Genomic DNA, 22,792 nt, shown 5'->3' on the forward strand with positions numbered 1-22,792 from the left:
TAGGTGGGTGACGTGATGCGGCATGAAGACAATGAAATGACAGAGACAGAACTGAGGACTTGATTGAATAAAACTGAAGTGATGACAAACTAGAGACTGGTGGCACAGGAGAAACAGGAGAAACACACCAAGGCAGGAGGTTAGTGAACAGAAACACAAGGGAGATCAGACTTTCAAAATAAAACAGGAAACAGAGTGGAACACATATCTAAAAATAGAATGAAACACAAATCTAAACCGAGTGGAAAACAGACTGAAACCGAAAAAAACACAGAGTGGGACACAGAGTGGGACCAAGGAAACACAGGCAAAGGTCAAATAAAAAAGAGAATCAATAATAAAAACTCAAACTCTTCTTAATCAGTAGGTAAAGTCCAGAAAGTGTCCAGAGTTCATAATCATGACACCTTTCTCTCAGGACTCTCACTCTGAGGAACAATCTCCCTGAGGAAATCCATCATTTTTAGGTACAGTGTGTAGAATTTAGTGACATCTAGTGGTGAAATTGCAATTTGCAGCTAAATACCCCTCAACTCACACCCCCCCTTCCAAACATGTAAAAGAACCTGTGGATGACTTCAGTTGTCGTAAAAAACTCAAAAGGTTATAAGTTTGTCCAGTCGGGGCTACTGAAAAAAACATGGCGGCCTCCGTAGAGAGGACCCCCTTGATGTAAATATAAAGTATTTAAATGTAAGAGGATATATGAGGATTATTTTATATTCAATTACTACCAATAGTGGGATTTCTTATATGAAAGGTGCTACAATAAAGTTATTATTGTTATTGTTATTAACATTATTATTATTACAACCCTTGTAGGAATCTAGAGTTGGATAAGCTAACACAAATGGGGCTGGATGGTAGCAGTGTGTTGGTTTGTACATTGTGGGGGGGGATAAGAACAGATGCTAATGGGGAGATTATTAAAGAACTGATAGAGGAAAAGGTCTGGTCTGCCTAAATGATGGAGCAGGGACGAGGTTAGATGTTCACACAAGAAACACCTCAGCACTATACACTTAACCTTAGTGTCAAGGAATGTAGCAAGGATATGTGAGTGGTGACTGGAAAAAGGCAATGATTGTTCAGGATCAGAAACTAGGAAAGGAGCAATCTAATTGAATGAATGGGAAAAGTAATGCAAAAAATGATTATGGAAAGATTAGCATTTTATATGGATAGGAGAGGAATGTTATCTCACCATCAGAGTGGATTTAGGAGAAGATGAGGAACTGTAGACCTGGTTAAGAAAGCACAAGTTAATAAAGAGTCTGAAATGGCAGTTTTTGATAGAAAAGGCATATTGTATAATATCATATCATTTCATTTCATATTAAATCACCATATCATTGATATCGTTTGGAAGGAGGGATAAATGATTAAATTAAACATGATAGCAGGTAGGACATACAATTGGATCAAAGACTTTTTTTTTGATAGGTTTATTCTAGTAAGAGTTGGGAGAGCTTTATCAGGATGGTGGAATAAGGTACTCATCAGGGCAGTGTCAGTAGTCCAATATTGTTTCCCTTATGATAATGATGTGTTCTCTTAAGTTCAGGGTGATCACTCTTTGTTGATGATGGAGTCATTATATTATGGGGTGAAAAAATAAGAGGCAACTAATGTGGTAGAAAAAGCACATTTTATTTGTATTGCATCAAATCACAATATACATTATCTCTACTTTGCATAGAAGGTCAAGACCTTAACGATTATAGAGAAATCAAAAGTTATCTGGAGAGAAAAACTCCTCATTAACTGAAAGAAAGTGCAGTGCATGATGGGAGCCAGTCGTTCAGGTCCATTTTCTCAGAAGGACCAGAGAATAATGCAGAATGGCTCCGCCAACATACACACACACACAGATCTGTAGAGACCGGCAGCTATAGCAATGCCACGGAGATTCTGCTGCAGGAGTCTTCTGTTGAATGTCAAAATCTGCAGACTCCTGCAGAGGCTCAGCAGCCAGACACTTGTTTCTGAGATTATCACCCAGGAGTTTGTTCTTGTGTCTTGTCTTCAGCTGCTCATTCAAATCCCACAACGTATTTTCAAAACCATCTGTAAATGAATGACGCTCCTTGGTGGTCCTCTCAGTGTCATTGATCTCCATGTGCATCTTTGCTATGGTCTCATCGCTGCTGAGGAGGTTTGTTGATTTTACGCTCTGAAGCTTCTCTGAAGCTTCCTGTTGCATGGCCTCATTCTGAGCTTTAAGTAAAGCCACCTTTTCAACGAGGGACCTGTTTTGTTTGCATAGGACATTGTTTTGTTCTTGCAGAGTAACAGTTTCATTGAACAGAGTTTCATTCTCTGCCTGAGTTTCACGTAGCAAGGACTCAGACCATTTCTGCTTATGTTTGAGGTGGTTCTCTCTGTGCTGCAGATCCTCCACTGTTGTTAACAGATCCTTGTTGTTTTTCTGAAGCACCTCTATCAGGTGCTCATTCTCAGCCTGCTTCTGTAGCAGCTTATCATTGCGACAGTACCTGGAGCGCCATTTATTCTCGGTTCCTGATAACTCTCCTGACTCAGACATGTCTTCTGTTACATGTTAAATTATTAGGTTGGAAATATTCCTGCTGTGTCCCTGTATCATGTCTCTCTGTGTCAAAATTCGAAAGAAATGCTAACACTGAAGCACACGTATTTACAGTATGTAAACAGATCAAAGGAAGAATAAAGGGGAGCAATCAAAGGGCAGCTGCTACATGGGACATGTGTCCTTTCAAAATTTAACCAATGACTTCACGTACGTTTGTCGGTAATGCACGTTTATGTTGGTTGCCACCCTCCAATAAATCGAACTTCCTGTCACACTTTATAATAACAGGATAATATCCTCTTTTAAATCTCTCTCGAAGACACAATTTTTTATTTTTGCATTTGTGCTCTAATGCTGTATGATCCTCAAATAGCTTTGACCATTTCCTTTTGTTAGCCTTCAATTTTTCTTTTTCAACTTGTGAAGCACCTTGTGATGTGTTTTGAAAGGTGCTATATATATATATATTTACAACATTATAATTCATGTTATCAGTGGTTTTATTCATTCAATAAGACTATATGATCTAATTCGTTTTTTTATTTATGTTAAAATGTCTTTACTTTGATATGTTTCCTTGAACGAGGACAACTCTCTCAGGAGAGTGCATACATTCAACAAGCGTTATCAGTTCCCTTAAATTCATTTAAACAAAACCAAATTACACCCATGCTTAGATATTAGGTCCTATAATATACCAGATTTTTATTTCATAAGACATCAATTTATTATTCCCATGGAAAAATGGTGAATTTAGAAACAGCACAAATGTGAATAAGGAACGAGGTTACAAAATAAAACAGGGAGTGTATAGAAAGTCCAAAAAGTCCTTCAAAAAGATCAGGCATCAAGAATCATGACAAACCAACAAATTAACAAACAAAGTGAAAATATTACTAGACTTGTTCCCAGTGCTGCCCCCTGGTGTTTTCACAGTCCACCAACATTAATGGAGATGACAAAACATAAGGAAAGAGAAGCATCAAAGCCAGAAGTTTAAAAATGTGCCAAAACGTTGTAAACTGATGAAAACTAAAGACAGTTAGGCAATACAATAAAAACATATCCACTCTGCGCCTGTTTGTGTAATGAATGTAAATGTCTGGTCACACTGATGTAAATGGTAATGAGTGGCTATTTCCCTTTGTCAAAACTGTGTTCACTGGAGGTTTACACACAAAAGCTTTATCATTCCAAGTCACTGCAACTTTGTGGTTGTGTTCAAACAGTAACATATCTGAAGGGGACTCAATCGCACAATATTATGATAATGATATGATATGGTAATTTCACAGTGAAAACATGTTAAGGAAATCATTCAAACACATATATAAAGCCACACACGTGAAGATATTTCGTCTATGAAAAAAACAATATAATCTTCATTTCACATAAACCAGGTAGGATGAACACAAAGTTAAGTTAACTCTGCACAACAGACTATTCATAAAAAGCTCTGAACACAACGTCCAGCACAATAAAAAGTGACAGTATATTGTAGAACTGTTCGAGGAGGACTGACACAAGTGTCTTAAATAAGTGATCATTATCAGAATAGTTGGTGCTATATTGTCTGTCAATGAATCATTAAATCACTGGTTGTTCCAGGACTGTCTGGCTGATCACTCCACACTCACATTTATCATCTGGCTCAGATCAGGTCTTTTCACAGGGTGTTTGGTGATGTGAAAATGTTATGTCAGTATCAGTGGAGTTTTATTTCATCTGCAGAGTGTGTGACTCACACATGCTGTGGCCGAGGATGGTGAATTTAGTCCACTGCAGCCCTGTGGGAGTCATTTCGCAAAAACATCACATCTAATTAAATCTAGTTGTTCTTACTGCTGTATAACACCATTGATTTTACTGCCACAAAAGATCCTCCAGAGTCCTGAAGAAACTCAAACTATTGCTGCTGTGACGCCTGAGTGAAACTAATGTAGAAAGCTCCACCAGGAAGAAGTGATGAATGACCATGACCTGTCAGGTCAATCGCCACATATCTGTTCTCTGAGAGGTAGCACAGAAAGAGCTTTGAATCAAACACATCGCAGACATTTCAGAAACAACCTGGAGGAATGGGAACCCCTGCCTATTCTGGTAATATGATGCCTTTTTTTTCTTGTTAAATTATGACTTAAGTTTCAATAATTTTCTTTTCTTTTCCAAACATAGACCTTTTATAAAATTAAAAAGTACGCATTATTAACATCTGAAAGATGCTTTCTGTCTGTCTACGTAATTTTGTCTTTCTGTTTGTCCATATGCTCATTTTCTGGTACTTTTTGGTTTTAATTAGTTATTTGATGCTATAAAAAATGGGTTAAATTACTATTATTTTCCACTGAACACACTATATACTAATCCCATATGTGGTTTGGTTTTGGGACAACTTAGTCAGGGTTGTTAAGGATCTCAAACACAGGTATAATCGCTGTCATATGCCAAAAGCTTGATTACTTATTATCTACTCTGGCGTGTCATGATTTACCTTTGGGCAGCAGGGGAATGAGGGAGTTCAATGTACCACAGTTGTCAGCCCAGCCGTGAATGCAGCACAGGACGACCGTGAACAGGACCCCAGACTTTACATCTGATTTCTTCCCATGCCACAGGAACAGAGAGCTCCGACACTGGACACACAACAACTGTCAGCGTGCAGCTCAAACGCTAAGTCCTTACAGATCTCTCATGATTGTATAAACAGGATTTCACAGTAATTGAAAATATCCATGTCTCCAGAAAGTTTGAGGATAATAAGAACTCCTACCTTCTTGTTTCATTGTAGATGACATCTCACTTTATCTGGTGATGCTTCTGCTTTACGTGTCAAAAAAAACAACAAAAGTGGATAAGATGAGTGGCGATGAAGTTGCAATAGTAAATGTTCTTTTCCCTCAGTGAGGACTGTCAGGCAGACCTGGACAACTCGTATAGCGAACAAGGAAACCAACTTTTATTCTTAAATTTAATTAAAAAATGTAAGTATGTTACATTGAGGAATGATTCAAGGGAGCTCTACTACAGTAGTACAGGTTGATCTTACAGACGAGTGGAGAACATGATGGAACTGTGACAGCGTGTTGGAGAATGTTAGTATTTTATAACTTGTGCTCCCGCTTGGTTGACAGTGACAAAGCTTTAGTTTGCAGGATGTTGGTCACAAATGGGGCGATGACCTCAGGGTTATTCAGGTGGACGTGATGATCGCCCGGTACCGTCACCACCTTGTGCTGAGGGAGAGAGAAACACAGGGGATATTAACTGCACATATTTATCAAACTAGCTCAAACATATATTTTGACGCTAAACCCACATTTCTGTCCCGAAAGTTTTGAAGAAGAGTTGAGGTGAATTTCATTTGGGCTGGTTCGGAAAATCTTCTTTCAACGCCACCTTGTGCTCTAGAAAAAAAAAACTAGGATGAAGGTTACAGTAAGTTATTGATACGCTGGTTTCAGACATGCACTGAACTCCTGAACTTTTACTATTCAAATCATCCAGAGGGGCTGTATGTGGGAACACTCATGTCCGGGTCAGGTTCTGGCACTTTCTTGCGAGTCAGTGGGGGTATCAATGTCAATGGGTCAATTCGGACAGTCAACAACAACAGCTGACGCTGGTGTCATTTTCCGCTGCAGAATTTATAGTCATGCGCTGCCTCCTGGATGCTCTACCCAGATACCACCCCTCACCTGAATGTTACAGACATTTTCCTGTTGTCATGAACACGTCTGACTCTCCTGCTGCGTTCTTCATATGTGAAAGGCAAAGTGTGGACACTTTCAGGAGTTCATGTCATTGATATAGTAGTTATAGATATTATACAGACAGTGAATCAGACAGAGGTCGATATCTTACAGAATAACTAGAACAGAGGCTTGAATCCTCGACTGCATCTCCAGACTCTGCTCCAAAGTGAAGCGGTGAATGTTTTTCTGAAAACAAAGACACATCGTTCATGTTTTCATTTATGGGGCTGAATGATAAACCCCCCCAACCTGTAAGGAATAAAAGAAGAAAATGCTGAATGTGCAGGAGGGTTCAGGAGGTTAAAAGTCACTTACAAAATTAACCCGCAAGTCTCTGGAGAACACAAAACCTGCTGAACAGAAACACAGTCAGCTGCCAGCACGGTGCGATTGTTCCTCACGAGGGGGAGGAGAAGAGATAAAAAACTTACCTCGTTCCACCTGCTCTAGACTTCGCTCTAACAGTATGTGAGCAGACTGTTCAGACAGAGTGGGGTTTGCAGCCAAGAGCCTGGAGGAAATAATATATTTTGAGTCACAGCTGAGTGAACAAATTTCACACACACATAGATATCACTTCTCTGTTTAAAAAAAATCCAAATCCATTAATTAGTCCCTGGGAAATAAGGAACACCCTGTTGCAATGTTAAAGTAAACACAAAATTGGCATGACAAAATGGGATTCAGAGATTTTACAAAAAAAACACAATTTTTTTGTTTTGGCTGAAGCTGTTATACATGTAAATACGTAAGTACAGTGTATTTGATATAGCACTGTTACATTTCTTAGACCATAGTCAGTGAAACAACACTTAAATTCACTAAGTCTGGATTTTTATTTGGATCTATACCAAATTGTACACATTAGTATGTAGTTCCCTGTAAAAGTCTGATGTTTAGATCAAGATCTATGAATTAATCTGAAAAACATCTCACAATGTTGAAGTGAAAAGAAATGAAAAGAAATGGATCCATCCCCTGATCCAGATCCACAACAAAATTGTATTGGTTCTTTCCTGACCAATACCACATCCTTCCTCCAGGTTTCATGGAAATCCATTCAGCAATTTTTTCACAATCTTGCTTAGAAAGAAAGAAAGAAAGAAAGAAACAAACGGACAGGGCTAGAGGGATAGAAATATACCTCTTAACCGCCTCCTCATAAGTGTAAACTCTCTTCTTTTCTTCTGTCTTTTTTTCAAACTGAATCGTCTCTTCTGTCGCCTGCCTCAACACCTTGTACATTTCTTTCTGCAGGAAGAGACCGAAAAGAAAGATGAGGTGATCAAGTCAAAAATACTGACACAAGTGGAAGGCAGAGCTCTCAATAAAATAGAAATATTTCAGAGTAAAGAGATTATAACTGAGGCACGCTGCCATATCACTGCAGGGGTCGTTTTCACCACTTAATATACTCTCTGTGTACTGACTGTAGGAACATTTAACCAGCGCTGTAGCTGCAACTGGAGAAATTGAGGTTTAATTATATATTATTCTAAATACTTAATTTGAAAACTTAACAATTAAAGGATTCATTTCTTTAAGCAACACATAGACCTTCATTTAGAGTAAAATCTAGGCAGGATGTTGTGCAACAGTTGAATAAACATATTTAAATATTAATATTTAAATGTATCTAAACATATTTTTACAGATTTTATTTCATCAGATTCTAATAGAGAGGGTGTGTTTGGAGGACTTCAGTGTTTCTAATATCCTGGCTATCGTCTGGCAATTTAAAAATGTACCGAATCAGTGGGTAAGAATCCATAAGAGTCCAAGAACACAAGAGCGTCCACCATCTCAGGATACAGTGCAGCGAACTGTGGAAACACAATCACGCACGATAGGATGACACCTCATGAGAAAACACAGCAGAACAGTGTGTTCACACATCGGCCTGAGGACAAACTCACCATCCCTGCAATGTCAGCACCTGTAAATATAAAGAGGCTCCGTGTTATTTACACTCTCACTTTTTCAACACAGCAAAGTAAACAACACACAGATCATGATCAGGTGTGTCCTGGGGCTGCACTCACCCATACTGTGGCCTATCATGGAGAACTTCCTCAGCTTCAGAGCTGCAGGAGTTAAGATAAGATAATCCATTACTAAGCCATCAATGGAGAGATTTGCAACAAATGAATAATTTAATTTCACACATCATCGAGCAGGACTCATCGCACCCACCACCAGCGACTCTGAGGACGTCTGCCATGTATGCGAGAACCGAGTAGAAAACTCCAGGAGGAAGGTGCGACGAGTGGCCATGACCTGCCAGGTCCACCGCCAGGTATCTGCACTCTGAGAGGACGGACAGGGACAGTCACAATCCAGTTCTACTTTATTTTAATGGGTCATTCATTATTGATTATAGGTAGAATAGGGTGAAAGTTAAATAACATTAAACCAAATAATGGTTGTCTAGATATTGTAAACTTTATTACAATTATATTTAGCAACGTTTACTTTTTCATGCATGAAAACTTTATTCAAAATGATTTCTTATTATTCTGAAAAGAACTCTTATACGTTCTTATGCTACTGAAAAGTTGATTGATCAATCGTTTAGTTCAATTTTCTTCATATGTCATCAATCGTTTTAATCAACAATTGATTAAGAAAAGTTTCATCCAATTCACAGTACTGCAGCTGAACATTGTCACATACAGTGGCTCTTTATAGGAAACGTCTTAGAAACTAATTACAATGTTATGGACCCATAAAATAAATCATTACCCAGTTTTGTTTCCTGAAAGTCTCGTGAGCTTCTGGTGGCTCATGAATTACCTTTGGGCAGCAGAGGGATGAGGCTGTTGAATGTACCACAGTTGTCAGCCCAGCCGTGCAGGCACAGCACAGGACGACCCTGATCAGGACCCCAGACTTTACCCCTGATGACTCCCCATGGGACTGGAATAGAGAGCTCTGACACTGGACACACAACACAACACAATAACACAACAACACAAAAAAACAACAACACAGGTGTCAGTGTGCAGAGAATAACACATTGATGATAGACAGAAATAATGAGACAAAACTTCACAGCACTTATTCTACATGAACTTATTTCAGAGTCTCATGATTCTCAGCTGAAGTCTGCAGCTTCGTGACGATGGTCCTGTTCAGATCAATCTCTGCAGCTCCATGATCTTTTCCACCTTTAGCACGTGCAGTCTGTTTACTATAGAAACTCTGCGCTTATACTAAATCAGGCTGAAGGGAACACATTCACACAGCAGAGATTATTATTATTCAACCTCTCTTACCTTCTCCATCCGGCTGGTTTCCCGGCGCTGTCATCTTGACTCAAACTTACAAACTTCACTCAGCACTTCCGGGATATAGAGCCTGCAGTCTTCAGGGGAACTGTTTCCCTCAGCTCGGTCTCACAGGCAGCCTCCTCTGCTGTGAAGGACTCAGTTGAAACAAGATTCAGTTAAATGGACAAAAAGTTTGTGAACATTTCACTTCCCCCCCTTTTTTTAACAACCATATTTTGGAGTTTTTTTCCTCGAAAGCATCAGGTCGCATTAAAATGATGCTGCTGTTACAGAATAATCGGCACAGTGTCAAATGTATATACAGTATATATATATATTTGATTAAATTATATGATTTTTACACAGTTTTAAAGATGCAAGTTAAAACAGTTTTTAAGATGAAAATTAATCACATAATTATTTTAATAACAAATCAGTAACATTCATGGAGCAAATTCTAGTTCCACTAAAATTGAGACTTGTCTTCACCTGTAAATGAGAAAAGCAGGTGATGCTGTGTTAATGCCTTTGATTGGCCGTTTCTCAGAAATGATGTTGATCTGATGATCTACTCAGTTGGTCTCATCTTCTTTGCATTTGTTGCATGGAGTCGCATCAGAGGACATTTCCTCTAAATGTTTATCTTAAGGCTTCAACTTTATTACAGGCTGCTGCTGCTCGGCTGCTGCTGCTCGGCTGCTGCTGCTCGGCTGCTGCTGCTCAGCTGCTGAAGGACAGTGGACCACAAGGATTCAGCCTCATGGTGACAGTGAGTGGAAAAAAGGTGCTCGAAACCATGAATGGATTGAGGCTTTAACATGGTTTTGATGAGGTTTTGCGTCGGTTTGTAACAGCTCATGTGTTTGTCGCTGTATCTTAGTTGTGAGAAAGATGTGTAGATGTGTAGATACACCTGTTTATCTCAGAATGAGGCCAGAATTCCCCAGCATCATGTTTCAGCTTTGTACTGATGAAAGAAACGTTCAAAGGCTTGTGGGACACAGGTTAGTTTGGAAGTGGGGTAGGACGTGTTCCTCTGTGGTAGAAATAACTGTGTGTATACTCAGTTCAAAGATTCAACCTGCTAAAGCTCCTTCATCTGGTCAGCTAAAGTAAACATGATGTTAGATAACAAGGATGGCACATCCCATTTCACACACTTATAGAGGTGCACATTCTACTGAATAATAATTTTTGGCATTTGTAAATTTAATAAATTCGATATATTTCTAAAACACATTTTGATTGGATGATTTCCACCTGTTTTGGTTGTATTAAAATGTTTTTTTTTAATTCAGCTTTGGTCTAACAGTATAAATAGAGTCTAATAAATCTTGTGGCACCCTTTGTCTGTTATAAAGGTTGATACAATACAAAGGGCGCTTACAGAGCACTTAAATCACCAATGCCAATCAAACCTAGACGTGGTTGTCGAAGTCTTTTAGTAGAAATGTAACAATATAAGAGGACGTTTCTGTCTGATAGCTTTGATGAATTGTCTTAAAACATAGTTTAAACTGCATCCACACCTTAAGCCAATGAGGTGTGGATGCGGTCCATCCTTCCAACGAGTTTTTGTGTAAATCTGCTGATAAATAAGTGAACAGACAGACACGTGTTGGTGGAGGTAATGTGTCTTGTTTGTGTAGTAAACACAATCTTGTGCTACAGTTCTTCTTCGTCCTCGGCCTTCACACCTTTCCTTCCCACAGCTCACTAACCGCATCCTCACACATCCTCAGAGACACTGTCCATCTGCTGAAATATTTACCTCAGGTAGCAGACTTGAAACACGGCGCAGAGCATTTCAAACACTGCTGATGTCTGGTGCACATCGAGCTGAACAGACTTTAGCAGCCGCTCTTCATTCCACTCATTTCTTCAGTGTGAAGCTCTGACATTTCTTATAACAAGATTTCTGTCTGATTACTGCATCAGTGTATAAATTGTGTGTAAATAAACATCGTCTTTCTTTATCCCAAACAGTCCTGGTCCTCAGTTTTTATCACCAGCAACAAAGGTCAAAGTTGTTTGTTTTCATCGGTGTTTGTCTGTTTGCTACCAGGATTACACAAAAACTACTCAATGGATTTCCATGAAATGTTGTGTAATGGTGGAGTATGATCCAAGAAAGATGACATGCAATTTCGGTGTGGATCTGGATCAGGGTTTGGATCCAGGAATGTTTTAATTCTCTTTTTCTAACATTGTGAGAATGTTTTTCATCATGTTCTCGATTTCCCCAGAGAACAATGGATCAAACATGAATCTTGATGAAAAACATCAGGCTCGTTAAGGAAGGTGATATTTATGAGTGTGGGCAATTTGCTGCAGATCCAAATAAAAATCTGGATCTAATGAATTCAATGTGGTTTAATAAGGGGAGTGTTGGGTCTTGGTGGAAGTCTGCACTCTGAGTGTCACACTCACTGAGTGTGACTCTGGTTAATGATTAGTGATAAAGCATTTAACACAACTGGACATATTTCCTTCTTTCTAAACAACTCATGACAAAATACGATCAGCACCTTAAATGAATGTCTTCACTGCATTTATTATGTGAGTGTGAAGAGTCACGGATGTAAACTGTAACTTGACTGGTCGACAGAGGCAAATGGCTGTAAGGCATTTATGTTATTGTGCTTCTACTTTCAAACTGTAAATAACAAGAGGTTTCAGATCAGTGTTGTGTTATTCTACTGTTTTAATACACACATCACTGCATGAAAGCCTGGTGCTGACCTCTGATGCAGACTTGACCCATTGAATGGAAATAACACGAAGATTATTCACTTGATCAGTGAGTAAAAAATACAAACTGTGTCAGAAACACATTGATACTGCTTCAGTAGTTTATAGCTGAACTAGAGATTAAGAAGAACATGGTGTGAAAAGTCACGCCATCATCAGTACAAATTAATATATTTATATATAAAATCACAAGTGCCGGCTAGGTGAAGCTAAGACACTACAGTATAAATAAAACAACTTAAAAATGCCCATAAGATATTAATACAAAGTTTGATGGCAGACTGCGCTGGCTAAGTTTGTTGCTCTTGTGTGTTTTCTATAACTTGGACGTCTGCACATCTGTCAGTCTGTCTGACTGTGCACATACATTAGTCTGCAGGAAGTCCAACACCAGTGGAGCAACAACCTCAGCACCATTCAAATGGATGTGATGATCACCAGGTACTTTCACGACTGTTTGCTGAAAGACAGATGCACACAAACAGTAAGAAGAGTGTTAGAGATGAAATACATTTAAAAATCCTGCAGTAAAGGAGCAAAAATATCATTTATTATAATTTCATGATCATGATTCTGGCCACTTGGTGAATGTACAGCCGGTATTCTTACTCTCTTGATCCTGATTTTGATCAGATTCTGACTCTGTAGCAGCTAAATGCTTCACTATGTTCACCATCAAGTTTCCAACTGTGGCTGTTGGTGTTTCACAGGAGGTTTTTCCAGGTTTTTATTTGAAACAAGCTGCGGACAAGAGATTTCTTGTCTTATCATTTATCTAGTCCTAGAAAATGCATTGAGTTGATAACAAACCTCCGGCAAGGTGGAGGACAGTCTTATTAAACACTGAGAGCAAATATACAGCTGAATATCAAAGACATCCCATAACGTGAAATATGGGGGAAGTGGCATGAGATTACTGCAAACCAAAAACTTAAAAAACACTATGACATTGATATTATTGTTGACCCCAATCTAATCATTAATCTTATAAATGTACAAAATGTAAAAGTCACTATCAAACACATGCATGGAACAAAAAAGAAAACTTAAAAAGCAAATGAACTTTAACTTTACTGAGCAGAAGAAGAAGAAAAATAAATAACTGCAAGTCTGGCAACAAGGATTATTAGTCATAGACTGTATGTAAAGATGGACGACGCATCAATAGCATCAGTCAGAATATTACTGTGTTTTATCCTGACTTGTGCAGGGTGTACCCCGCCGCTCGCCCAGTGTTAGTAGGGAATGGTACAGATTGAAAGATAATCACAGAATAATCATTGATATTCTGACGTGACAAACTTTTCTTTTGCTATATAATGAAACTTTGTTCTTCTCCACATCCTCTCTCACCAGCAGCACTGGACCAGGTACAGTATGTAGGTCAGTGTTTAAGTTCACAGCTATAACAAATGATGCTGCCTCTGAGACACTGAGCTTTTTACTCCACTGCTACTTCCGCACCTCTGCAGCTGTCTGTCTACTGGGCACAATTACACACAGGCTTAAAAGCTAAAAATAAACACAAAGACGCAAGTGCACCCACTTTACTACAGAAACTCACTCACATTTCTGTCCCTATAGCCCTGGACAAGAGCTGACGAAGCTTTCTTTCCATCTTGTTCAGCAAATACCTTCTCAAAACCGTCCTCTGCTCTGTAAAGACAAAGTACATTTAGTGAGGCACAACGTGGTTCTGTTGTAGTTTAGTGCATGTAACATGGAAAAGGAAGCAGTTACAGAATAACGAGGGTGGAGGCTGTTATCCTCTTCTGGAACTCCAGACACTGCTCCAAAGTGGTGCGCACTATGTTCTTCTGTAATCACAAAGCAAAAACACAATGTACTTCATACGAACCCTTTGGGAGAAATCTAAGAAAGTAAGTGATGAGCTGGAACAGTTCAGCAGAAACCTACCAGATTGAGACGAAAGTCCCGAGTGAACACAAATCCTGCAAGAGAACACGAATTATATTATTTCTTCTTAGAGGAAGAGCAGCAACAAACAACAGAGCAGAGAAGAGGATGATGACTGACCGCCGTCTACTTGATCGAGACCTCGCTCTAAAAGGATGTGCACAGACTGTTCAGACAGAGCTGGGTTTGCAGCCAAGAGCCTGATAGAAAGAAAATACCTGTTTTTTATAACAGTAGCACAAACAAAGTTACTAAACCGGCATAGATATGAAGGTAATACCTCTCAGCTGCCTTCTCATACGTGTAAACTCTTCTCCTCTTTTCTTCTGCCTTTTCTTCAAACTGAAGCATCTCATCCAGTCCCTGTCTGATCACTTTAGGAATTTCTTTCTGCAAGAAAATGAAGTGACTCCATTCAATATTACTGACAAGACATTACTGACAAGAGTGGATCATATTAATCATATTGGCTGCCTGTGTGTTTTAGAATTAAACACATCGTCTGTGTCATTTTGATTTCTTCTTCTTCTCCTTGCTGCTTCCCACCATGCATTGCATCTTCATGAAATAAATTTTCCACGCAAACTTAACTAAATGCACTCTGAAGTTAGGCAGCTTGTCCTTCTACCCACTCTGTGTTCTTCACTTGAAAATGGTTTTGCTGCAGCACAACGACAGATGTGTTGCAGCCACATTAAAATTCATGAAAAAAATAATCAATTGTCCATCCCTCCTGAAACTGTCTGCCCTCCAGGTGAAACTTTCTGTTCAGCTTGGAAAGAGACACTTTGGTGTCATGTGCACTGCAGGAAAGTGCTGCTGGTTAGCGCTAACATGTATGTAGCTAAGTGGTGCAGTCGGTTAATGCTAAATGTGAAATAAGGAGCTCAGGTGTGTGCTCAGGGTTTCTGCCGATTTCAACAAATTTTAATTTAAGACTTTAAAACCTTTTGAAGACCATAATAAATATGAAGGGATATCAGGGTGCCATGATTACTTACACTTCCCTATATTTAAAGATAAAGTGAAGTAGCTGAGTAGAGAATAACTCTGGAAACGCCACATTATCTCAAACTACAGGCAGAGATAGCAGTTATTCATAATCCTTTGCACATACAGGCTGTGGGTGCTGAGAAATTCTGACTGAGGTGTTTGTAGATTCAGTTATTACTTCCATGTTTTATTATAGTGTAATAATATCTGTATCCCTATAAAGAACTACAACACACAGAGATATGCATGTCTCCAAAGACCTACTATGTATGTAATATACGAACATAGACAATACCTTTAATGTCTTAAATTAAGATTATTAAATTCTAAACTTTGTCGATCTTTTTGAAGACCCTGTGGAAAAATAACTAAAATTAATAAAAAAATATATGTGAGTCAGACGTAACAATAACAGTATGAAATGATCTGGTTGGATTATAGTTTGAATCCACAGATGTATGTTTAAAGATCATTCAACACAGTCCTGTAGTGACGAGTCTCAAGGGTAAAAACTTTTAAAATACCGAATCTGTAGGTAAAAATCCATAAGAGTCCAACAGTATGAGAGCATCCACCTTCTCAGGATACAGAGCGCTGAACTGTGGAACACAAAGTAAACACAGCGGTGCAATAATGATAATAATAATAATAATAATAATAATAATAATAATACCAGTGTCTGTACATCATGTGAAAACTGTTTTGATTTGGTCACTTACCAATCCAGCAATGTTACCACCTGAAATTAAACAAAAGAAGAAGGTGGACACATGCAGCACATATAACATGTAACATATATCCAACATATTATTTATATGTTAATATTATAACATGGTATATTGCTCCAATTCTGCTGTGTGGCTGCACTCACCCATACTGTGGCCTATGATGGAGAATCTGTTCCACTGCAGAGCTGCAGGAGTTAATTTCACACATCATCAGCTAGGTTCAATATCTCACCACGAAACAGACTGAGTGAAACTGCGTGTTTTAAATCTATCTATCATATAATATTAATTAAGAAAAAAGTCATGCAGTCATCTTGAGAGGAATGTGATGGACATAGTTGTCTTCATCGTCTTTGTCCTCTGCTGAACTCATTGTAAGATGTGGTTGAAAGCTCCAGTAACAAGTGAGTGGACCTTTGGTTTGTTTTTCATTCAATACTAAGTCAACAGTGTAGTACAGTGGAAAAAAAGCTGATTAGCATTCAACTGTAGCTACATCGCTAAAATGAAAACAACCTGATGCTGCGACATGTTTGATTAGAATCTGCAGCTAAACCTGCCGGTGTTTGAACTCACACACCGTCAGCGACTCTGCGCACGTCCATCAAATACAAGGGAAAGGAGTAGAAAACTTCAGGAGGACGATGTGAGGACAGACCGTGACCTGGCAGGTCCAACGCCACGTATCTGTACTCTGAGAGGACCGACAGAAAGAAAGAAAGAAAGAAAGAGAGAAAACATAAGATATATTCTAAGTTGAAAAACATTCTAAAGCAAATCCCTAGAGACTGTGTTCAAAACAGCACGCCATATCACAAAGGGGAAAAACCTTCCTGACCCAACCAGCTGCAATTGTGATGTCAGTGTCTTGGTAAAGGGCAGCGGTTAATGAGTGCAAGTGTCTTTGGCTTAGGCTACATCAACAATAGTGCAATTTTGTTTGAAAACACATCAATTCTGTAATGGAATCGTCTGGCGTCCAGGCCTGGTGAGTAACAGAGCCGCTAAAATGGAGAAATGCAAAACGCTGCTGGCCCTGCTTGATGTTGATAACTCAAGGGCTGCATTTTAGTCTGGACGCCACAAACAGAGACGTTTAGGAACTATGACGTAAACACTTGCTGATTGGCTCTTTTCTGTACCAATGTAGAATTTGCCAAACTGTTTACATGTTTATGAGACGAGATATTATTTGAGGAATCTGCCACTATTCCTGTGTCCAGTGGGAGGAGCACCCCTTCCTGTTTACACACGTATGCCCAGTGCAGGCGAGTTGTCAGGAGATTTTGCACGGACAGGGATTAAAACTGACACGAAGGCAAAACGCTGGAGTGGATGTAGCCGTAGTCTGCACAGACTAAAGCAACAGGTTGTGAGCGATGCATTATTTTTCATACAACTTTTGTCCAGAAAGTAAGACATGAAGCTGTTGTTGTCACTATATATACTTATTATGTGTTCACATTACATTGAATTAAAACAGAGTGAAGGAAGATTTACTCTTCGGCTTCAGTAGGGGTATAAGGAGTTTAAACTGATCTGCTGACAGCAGTGTTAACATTTAACATGATGCTTTTAAGAGAAAATAAAAAAAACATGAATTACCTTTGGGCAGCAGGGGGATGAGGGAGTTAAAGGAACCACAGTTGTCAGCCCAGCCGTGCACACACATCACAGGACGCCCATGATCAGGACCCCACACCTTACCTCTGATCTCTCCCCATGGGACTGGAATATTGAGCTCCGACACTGGACACAACGCAACACAATCTGTTTTAGTAAGACTCACCAAAAGCTGGAGGAATAATGAACTTCCATCTTACCTCTGTTTAGACAATTATGTTTTCATAAATGTTTGTTAGTTAGAAGGATTACGCAAAACTGGATCAGTGAAGAATTTTGGTGCAGATCTGGATCAGGTTGCAGATCCAGGAATGGTGGTTTTCAACATTTTCACTGATTTCCCAGAGAATAATTCAAATCTGACATGTTTAGGGAACTCATATCTATGAGTGTGTGAAATCAGAGGCAGCTTGGTTGGATTTAAAGGGACTGTTGGGCCTGGACTCTGCTTAGTGCCATTCTTGTTCATTAATATATTAGTTGACAATGAAAACCATGTCTGAGTAAAACATTTGAAATTCTCAATGTTTCTTTTCTTCTGTTTTCTACCTTTGAGAACTGAATATCTTCAGACTGTTGGTTCAGACTAAACAGGTGATCTGTCATGGTCACGCTGGGTCAGGGCAACAGTGACTCATCACTTCACCTGTGATCGACCCTGAAAATCCTCATCAAACATCCTGAGGGTCCCTGATACTGCTTCTATGACTCATCAGAAATATGACATCTACATTCAAATAAATGCACCTATCCTGGCTCATATATCATTTACATGGAAGAGTTAGATACATATATAAAGTTCAGCTTCTTGTGTTCTCAATCTCACACTACATTTAGTTGTGAGAGTCTTTTAAATATGAAACAAACACACAAATATAGTTAAATATTAATGAGTAATAGTTGTTAACCTGTCTGTCAATAGAGCAAGAACCTACCACCTATATACATTCAAATAAACCTACTCTGCCTCCTGATATTTACATTGATGTGTCAGGGTGAGTTATGCTATGTTGTGGCTACACACACACACACAGGTACCTGCTTGTTTGACAGAGCTGGAGTTCAGGAGTCTGACGCCTTTCAGACTCTGCATCATGGTGGACCTCACCTCAGAGTTCAGACCTGAACCCAGATCAGTCCACACATTAGTTAGGAAACAGGAAGCAGTTAGATCCACAGGCTCCTCCTCCTCCTTCTTCTTCTTCTGGTTTGGTGCTGCACTGTAACCAAACTGAGCTTTGTCGCCCCCTGCTGTTGAGTTGTCGTGTCCACTCAGTCTTTGTTTCAGTCCACAGTCCAGCACACAGTCTCATCGTGTCCCTGCTGTCAGTTCAGTATGAAGCTATAGTGAAGAGGGTTAGGACACTGATCAGACTGTTATTGATCATTGATCATTTTCATTGTAGAATAATGTCTCTGTCTTTGTTTATGTAGCCGTACATGGCTGGTGATCCATTAAAAGCTAACCAAACATTACAGCTGGTTCAAAATATTTTTCAGATATCATATCATGTTATTTATATGATCACTGTGTGTTTTATGACAGTCGTTTGGGATTTAATTGACTGAGAGAAACTCTCTTCTAATATCAGTTCTGTGCCTGGACTGTAAACTGTATATTGTATTTTGTCATGATAACCATTTATCATCATCACATTCAGTAGCTACCGACCGTTATTGTTATTTGATCTGTTTATTGTTTGTTTAATGCTCACACAGCGCCCCCTGGGAATGTGTATTGATACTGAGTTAATTATCACGATGGAAAATAACAAATTTAACAGGTTGAAATGTTGCCTGTTAAGTTCAGATGAGTTTAATTCAATGGGCTTTTCCTCTATGATCGTCAGTATCCACCACACAACAGTCCAGATAGCTTTGGTCCCCATGATGTCGACCTGTCCTGACAAGGTCAGTGTTCATGCTGGGAAAGGTCTCATGGAGGCAACAAACACAAACACACCCTGTTTGTTTGCATGTCTTTAATATGATCGTCTATATTCAGATGAGATTTCACTGAGCGTGTGAAGATGAAACACAGAATAACAAAGTGACTCATAAATATCAGGTGGTGGAAGTAAAAGTTTCCAGTTTAAGGTTGGGGATATTGTGCAGTGAGAATGGTAGAGACGTCGGGTGGGAGGGCTGTAATCATTTGGTGACCGGACAGAGGGAGGGAGTATAAAAGGTCAGCTTTGAGGGGGGGCAAGTCAGGTCGAGAAGAATTTTCATAACACAGGATATTTTACCACAGGTAGGTACTGTCTGTTTTTCAATACTTTCATGATACAATCTTAGAATACAAATGTGTTGTTTATGGAATATTGACAGAGAATAAAGCTGACTTTGAGTAAGACACAGCAACGACTTGGTTAAAACAAATTGGTAATAATTGGACATTTAGAGTTTTAGGATTATTTGACATACTTATGTTATTTATCATACGTTAAAGATGCAGCAGAAATGTCTAAAACCCAGCTGGAGAATGTCTTGTTCTATATAAAATTGAAATATATATAAAGCTCTTTCACAATATCAAGGTCCCTGAATTAAAGGATCTATACCCACGGCAACTAAACAAAAATACAAATGCAGAAGATTGTGCTCTCATGAGAAATGTGGATTTTAAAGAAAACCAACAGTGCATCTGATTTGATTGCACATTAATGAAGTGGTGGCAGCACTGAGGACACATCACAGACTGAGTGAGGGCAGATGGGGTCATGTATCTGCCTCTTCCTAATAACAATGGGCTTTGATTAGAGTGGCTCTTGGCTGCTGGACATCAAATCAAACAGGAGAGATGTAACGCCGGAAGAAAAAGGATGACGCTGTTTATGTAGCTTATGTAAATGTCATGTGATCAGGACACTTTGTTTTTCTCAGTTTTGATTTTTCTCTGTAATGTTTTTAATCATCCTCCACTTCAACTCCTCAGATCATGACTGACTTCGACATGGTTTTGAAGTGCTGGGGTCCAGTGGAGGCAGACTACGCCAGCCATGGAAACATGGTTCTGACCCGGTCAGTGGCTCTGATGAGACCTTCAGTGACCTCTGTGTCCTCAGTGGTAGCTGCGGCCCTGGTGCTGTATTATCTCTGCTGAATCCTCTCATTTCCTTTTCTTCACAGTTTGTTCAAGGAGCACCCGGAGACTCAGGAGCTGTTCCCCAACTTTGTTGGCATCCCTAAGGGGGACCTGGCCGGGAACGGAGCCGTTTCCACCCACGGCGCCACTGTGCTGAGGAAACTTGGTGACCTGCTGAAGGCCAAAGGAAACCACGCTACCATCCTCAAACCTCTGGCCCACAGCCACGCTACCAAGCACAAGATCCCCCTCAACAACTTCAGGGTAACCTCAGTGTACATGAGTGAATATTAACGCTGAAGACCTTTTGTTTTGTTTATTAGTTCGCAGGATTAAAAAAAAACTGGCCTCAACCGATATCCATGGAATTTTGTGAAGGGGTGGGGCAAGACCCAAAGAAGAGCCAATTAAATTTAGGTACAGATCTGGATCAGGAAGCGGAATCTGGAATTTATTTTTTTACTTTCTTCAACAATGCAATCAACATTTGAGTTGTTTTCTCAGAGAATAACACAGGGACTGATACTTATATTTGTATATATTCATTTGTTGCAGATACAGATAAAAATCCAGATCTATGTTTTAATGTGGTTTTATAAAGGAACTGTTGGGCCTTCACAGAGACATGTTCTCTCCTGAGTGCAGTTGTAATCATGTATGTGACTAAAGTTACATCTGTTTCATCCAATTGATTTTGTGTCCTCCAAACCTGATTTTAGAGCCTTTCTCTGTATTTTCTCGACAGCTGATTACTGAGGTCATTGTTCAAGTCATGGCGGAGAAGGCCGGGCTGGATGCAGCCGGGCAGCAGGCTCTGAGGAACGTGATGGACATCGTCATCGCTGACATTGAGGCAAACTACAAAGAGCTGGGCTTCATCGAAAAATGAAAATGAATTTTGTCATGTCGAGGTCAAAAGAAAAGACAAGAAATATTCTGCATGCAAGTGCTTTTAAAGAATAAATGTATAATCTATTTGAATAAATAAATAATACGGCATCACTATATATTAGAGCTCCAGATGTTGTCAGTTAAAAGTTCCAAAGAAGATAAAATGTAATTTTGCACAACTGTATTAGATTGTGTTGCATCGTCAAGGTTTACTGCTCTGTAATACATATGGTTTTTATCTGAACTCTGATCTTGGACGTAAACATCAATATTGGGTAAAGACGTATCAATTAATACCAATAAAACTCTTTGTTGTTCAACTCTGCTCCTTATTCTTCATCTCAGGTTGTATAAGTTTCATTTTAACTTTCTATTTCATCACTTAACCCATCCAAAGTAATAAATCAGTTAAACTAACTGATTCTCTGTTGTATAAATGAAATGAAGTCCAGGTATAAGGTCAAGAATAAAACTCTTCACATTAAGAACAAACTCACACACTTACAAATGAATGCACACCGACACGTGCACATTTCCAAAGAACTCCACTTGAACACTTCAGCAACAGCAATGTCACCAACAACTCGTCTCGATCTTAATAAGCTGATCCACGTGGACGTGTCGTTGCAGACTGGACTGTATTTGGTCCTTTTCAATGAAGCAGCTATATCGGGGACTTGACTGCTCCTTCAACTTCCTGGAAACCATCCTCCACTGATCAGTGCTTTGGTCCAGACTGAAATATCTTTTGGAACGAGACACAACAAATGGCCCAGACATGCATAATCCCCAGAGGAAGAATCCTAATGACTGACTGTTAACTTGGGATTCCTGTTGAACATCATTATGGAGAAGTTTTAGCTTACAGTGAAACATCTCAACATCTGCTCACGGGACTGACGCAGACTTATTAGTTCATGATATCCCTCGACTGTCTTACATTGTCAGGTCAGATTTTTCTTTCATCCAAAACTAATGACAAACCTGCAAATCAGCTCTGACCTGTCTGACAGTCGCTGTAACCTCTGAGGTGGTCGTAAAGGTCGTGGAGCTGCTCCACCGTGTCGCTGACACATCAGAGGTCACACAGGCAAGTTTTTATTCATTAGTCAAGTGTTACTGTAACAGAACCAAGAGTGTTATCACAGACATTCCTCAGTCCCACCGGCTCCTTGCTGTCCTTCCATTTTCTGACGTGATGCCAGTGTTTGGTTAACAAGTGTGATGGA

The 22,792-nt window shown here is 39.4% G+C and overlaps 3 protein-coding genes across 10 annotated transcripts; 1 reads left to right on the top strand and 2 right to left on the bottom strand.

Moving 5' to 3' along the window:
- Window positions 1-1,629: 1,629 nt before the first annotated feature.
- LOC109627274 (serine hydrolase-like protein) lies at window positions 1,630-9,731 on the bottom strand. Of its 8 annotated transcripts, none has more exons than XM_069530245.1 (14): window positions 9,579-9,731; window positions 9,097-9,240; window positions 8,497-8,610; window positions 8,346-8,387; window positions 8,220-8,239; window positions 8,052-8,126; window positions 7,448-7,554; window positions 6,735-6,814; window positions 6,619-6,653; window positions 6,413-6,489; window positions 5,868-5,955; window positions 5,598-5,784; window positions 5,322-5,371; window positions 1,630-5,184 (listed from the first exon to the last, which is right to left on the bottom strand). In XM_069530245.1, the coding sequence occupies exons 1-12, from the start codon at window positions 9,610-9,612 to the stop codon at window positions 5,653-5,655; spliced, it is 948 nt and encodes a 315-aa protein (XP_069386346.1). In that variant the 5' UTR covers window positions 9,613-9,731; the 3' UTR covers window positions 1,630-5,184; window positions 5,322-5,371; window positions 5,598-5,652. The 8 variants fall into 8 exon arrangements, with proteins under 8 accessions (XP_069386346.1, XP_069386342.1, XP_069386345.1 ...); XM_069530241.1 differs by having other exon boundaries at window positions 3,225-4,338; window positions 5,043-5,184; window positions 5,322-5,784; window positions 6,619-6,656; XM_069530247.1 differs by having other exon boundaries at window positions 4,703-5,184; window positions 5,322-5,368.
- A 2,375-nt stretch (window positions 9,732-12,106) lies between these two features.
- Window positions 12,107-18,781, bottom strand: LOC109645976 (serine hydrolase like 2). Its single transcript, XM_069530239.1, has 12 exons — window positions 18,623-18,781; window positions 17,567-17,710; window positions 16,542-16,655; window positions 16,105-16,146; window positions 15,953-15,972; window positions 15,758-15,832; window positions 14,521-14,630; window positions 14,361-14,440; window positions 14,241-14,275; window positions 14,064-14,140; window positions 13,892-13,979; window positions 12,107-12,783 (listed from the first exon to the last, which is right to left on the bottom strand). Exons 1-12 carry the CDS (start codon window positions 18,678-18,680, stop codon window positions 12,640-12,642), a joined length of 987 nt encoding a protein of 328 aa, XP_069386340.1. The 5' UTR covers window positions 18,681-18,781; the 3' UTR covers window positions 12,107-12,639.
- Window positions 18,782-19,766: 985 nt separating this feature from the next.
- On the top strand, window positions 19,767-21,883 carry mb (myoglobin). Its single transcript, XM_069530823.1, has 4 exons — window positions 19,767-19,838; window positions 20,523-20,608; window positions 20,717-20,936; window positions 21,418-21,883. Exons 2-4 carry the CDS (start codon window positions 20,526-20,528, stop codon window positions 21,559-21,561), a joined length of 447 nt encoding a protein of 148 aa, XP_069386924.1. The 5' UTR covers window positions 19,767-19,838; window positions 20,523-20,525; the 3' UTR covers window positions 21,562-21,883.
- Window positions 21,884-22,792: the final 909 nt, after the last annotated feature.

The sequence above is a fragment of the Paralichthys olivaceus genome, chromosome 8 (assembly GCF_024713975.1).
Source record: "Paralichthys olivaceus isolate ysfri-2021 chromosome 8, ASM2471397v2, whole genome shotgun sequence".
NCBI lineage: Eukaryota > Metazoa > Chordata > Actinopteri > Pleuronectiformes > Paralichthyidae > Paralichthys > Paralichthys olivaceus.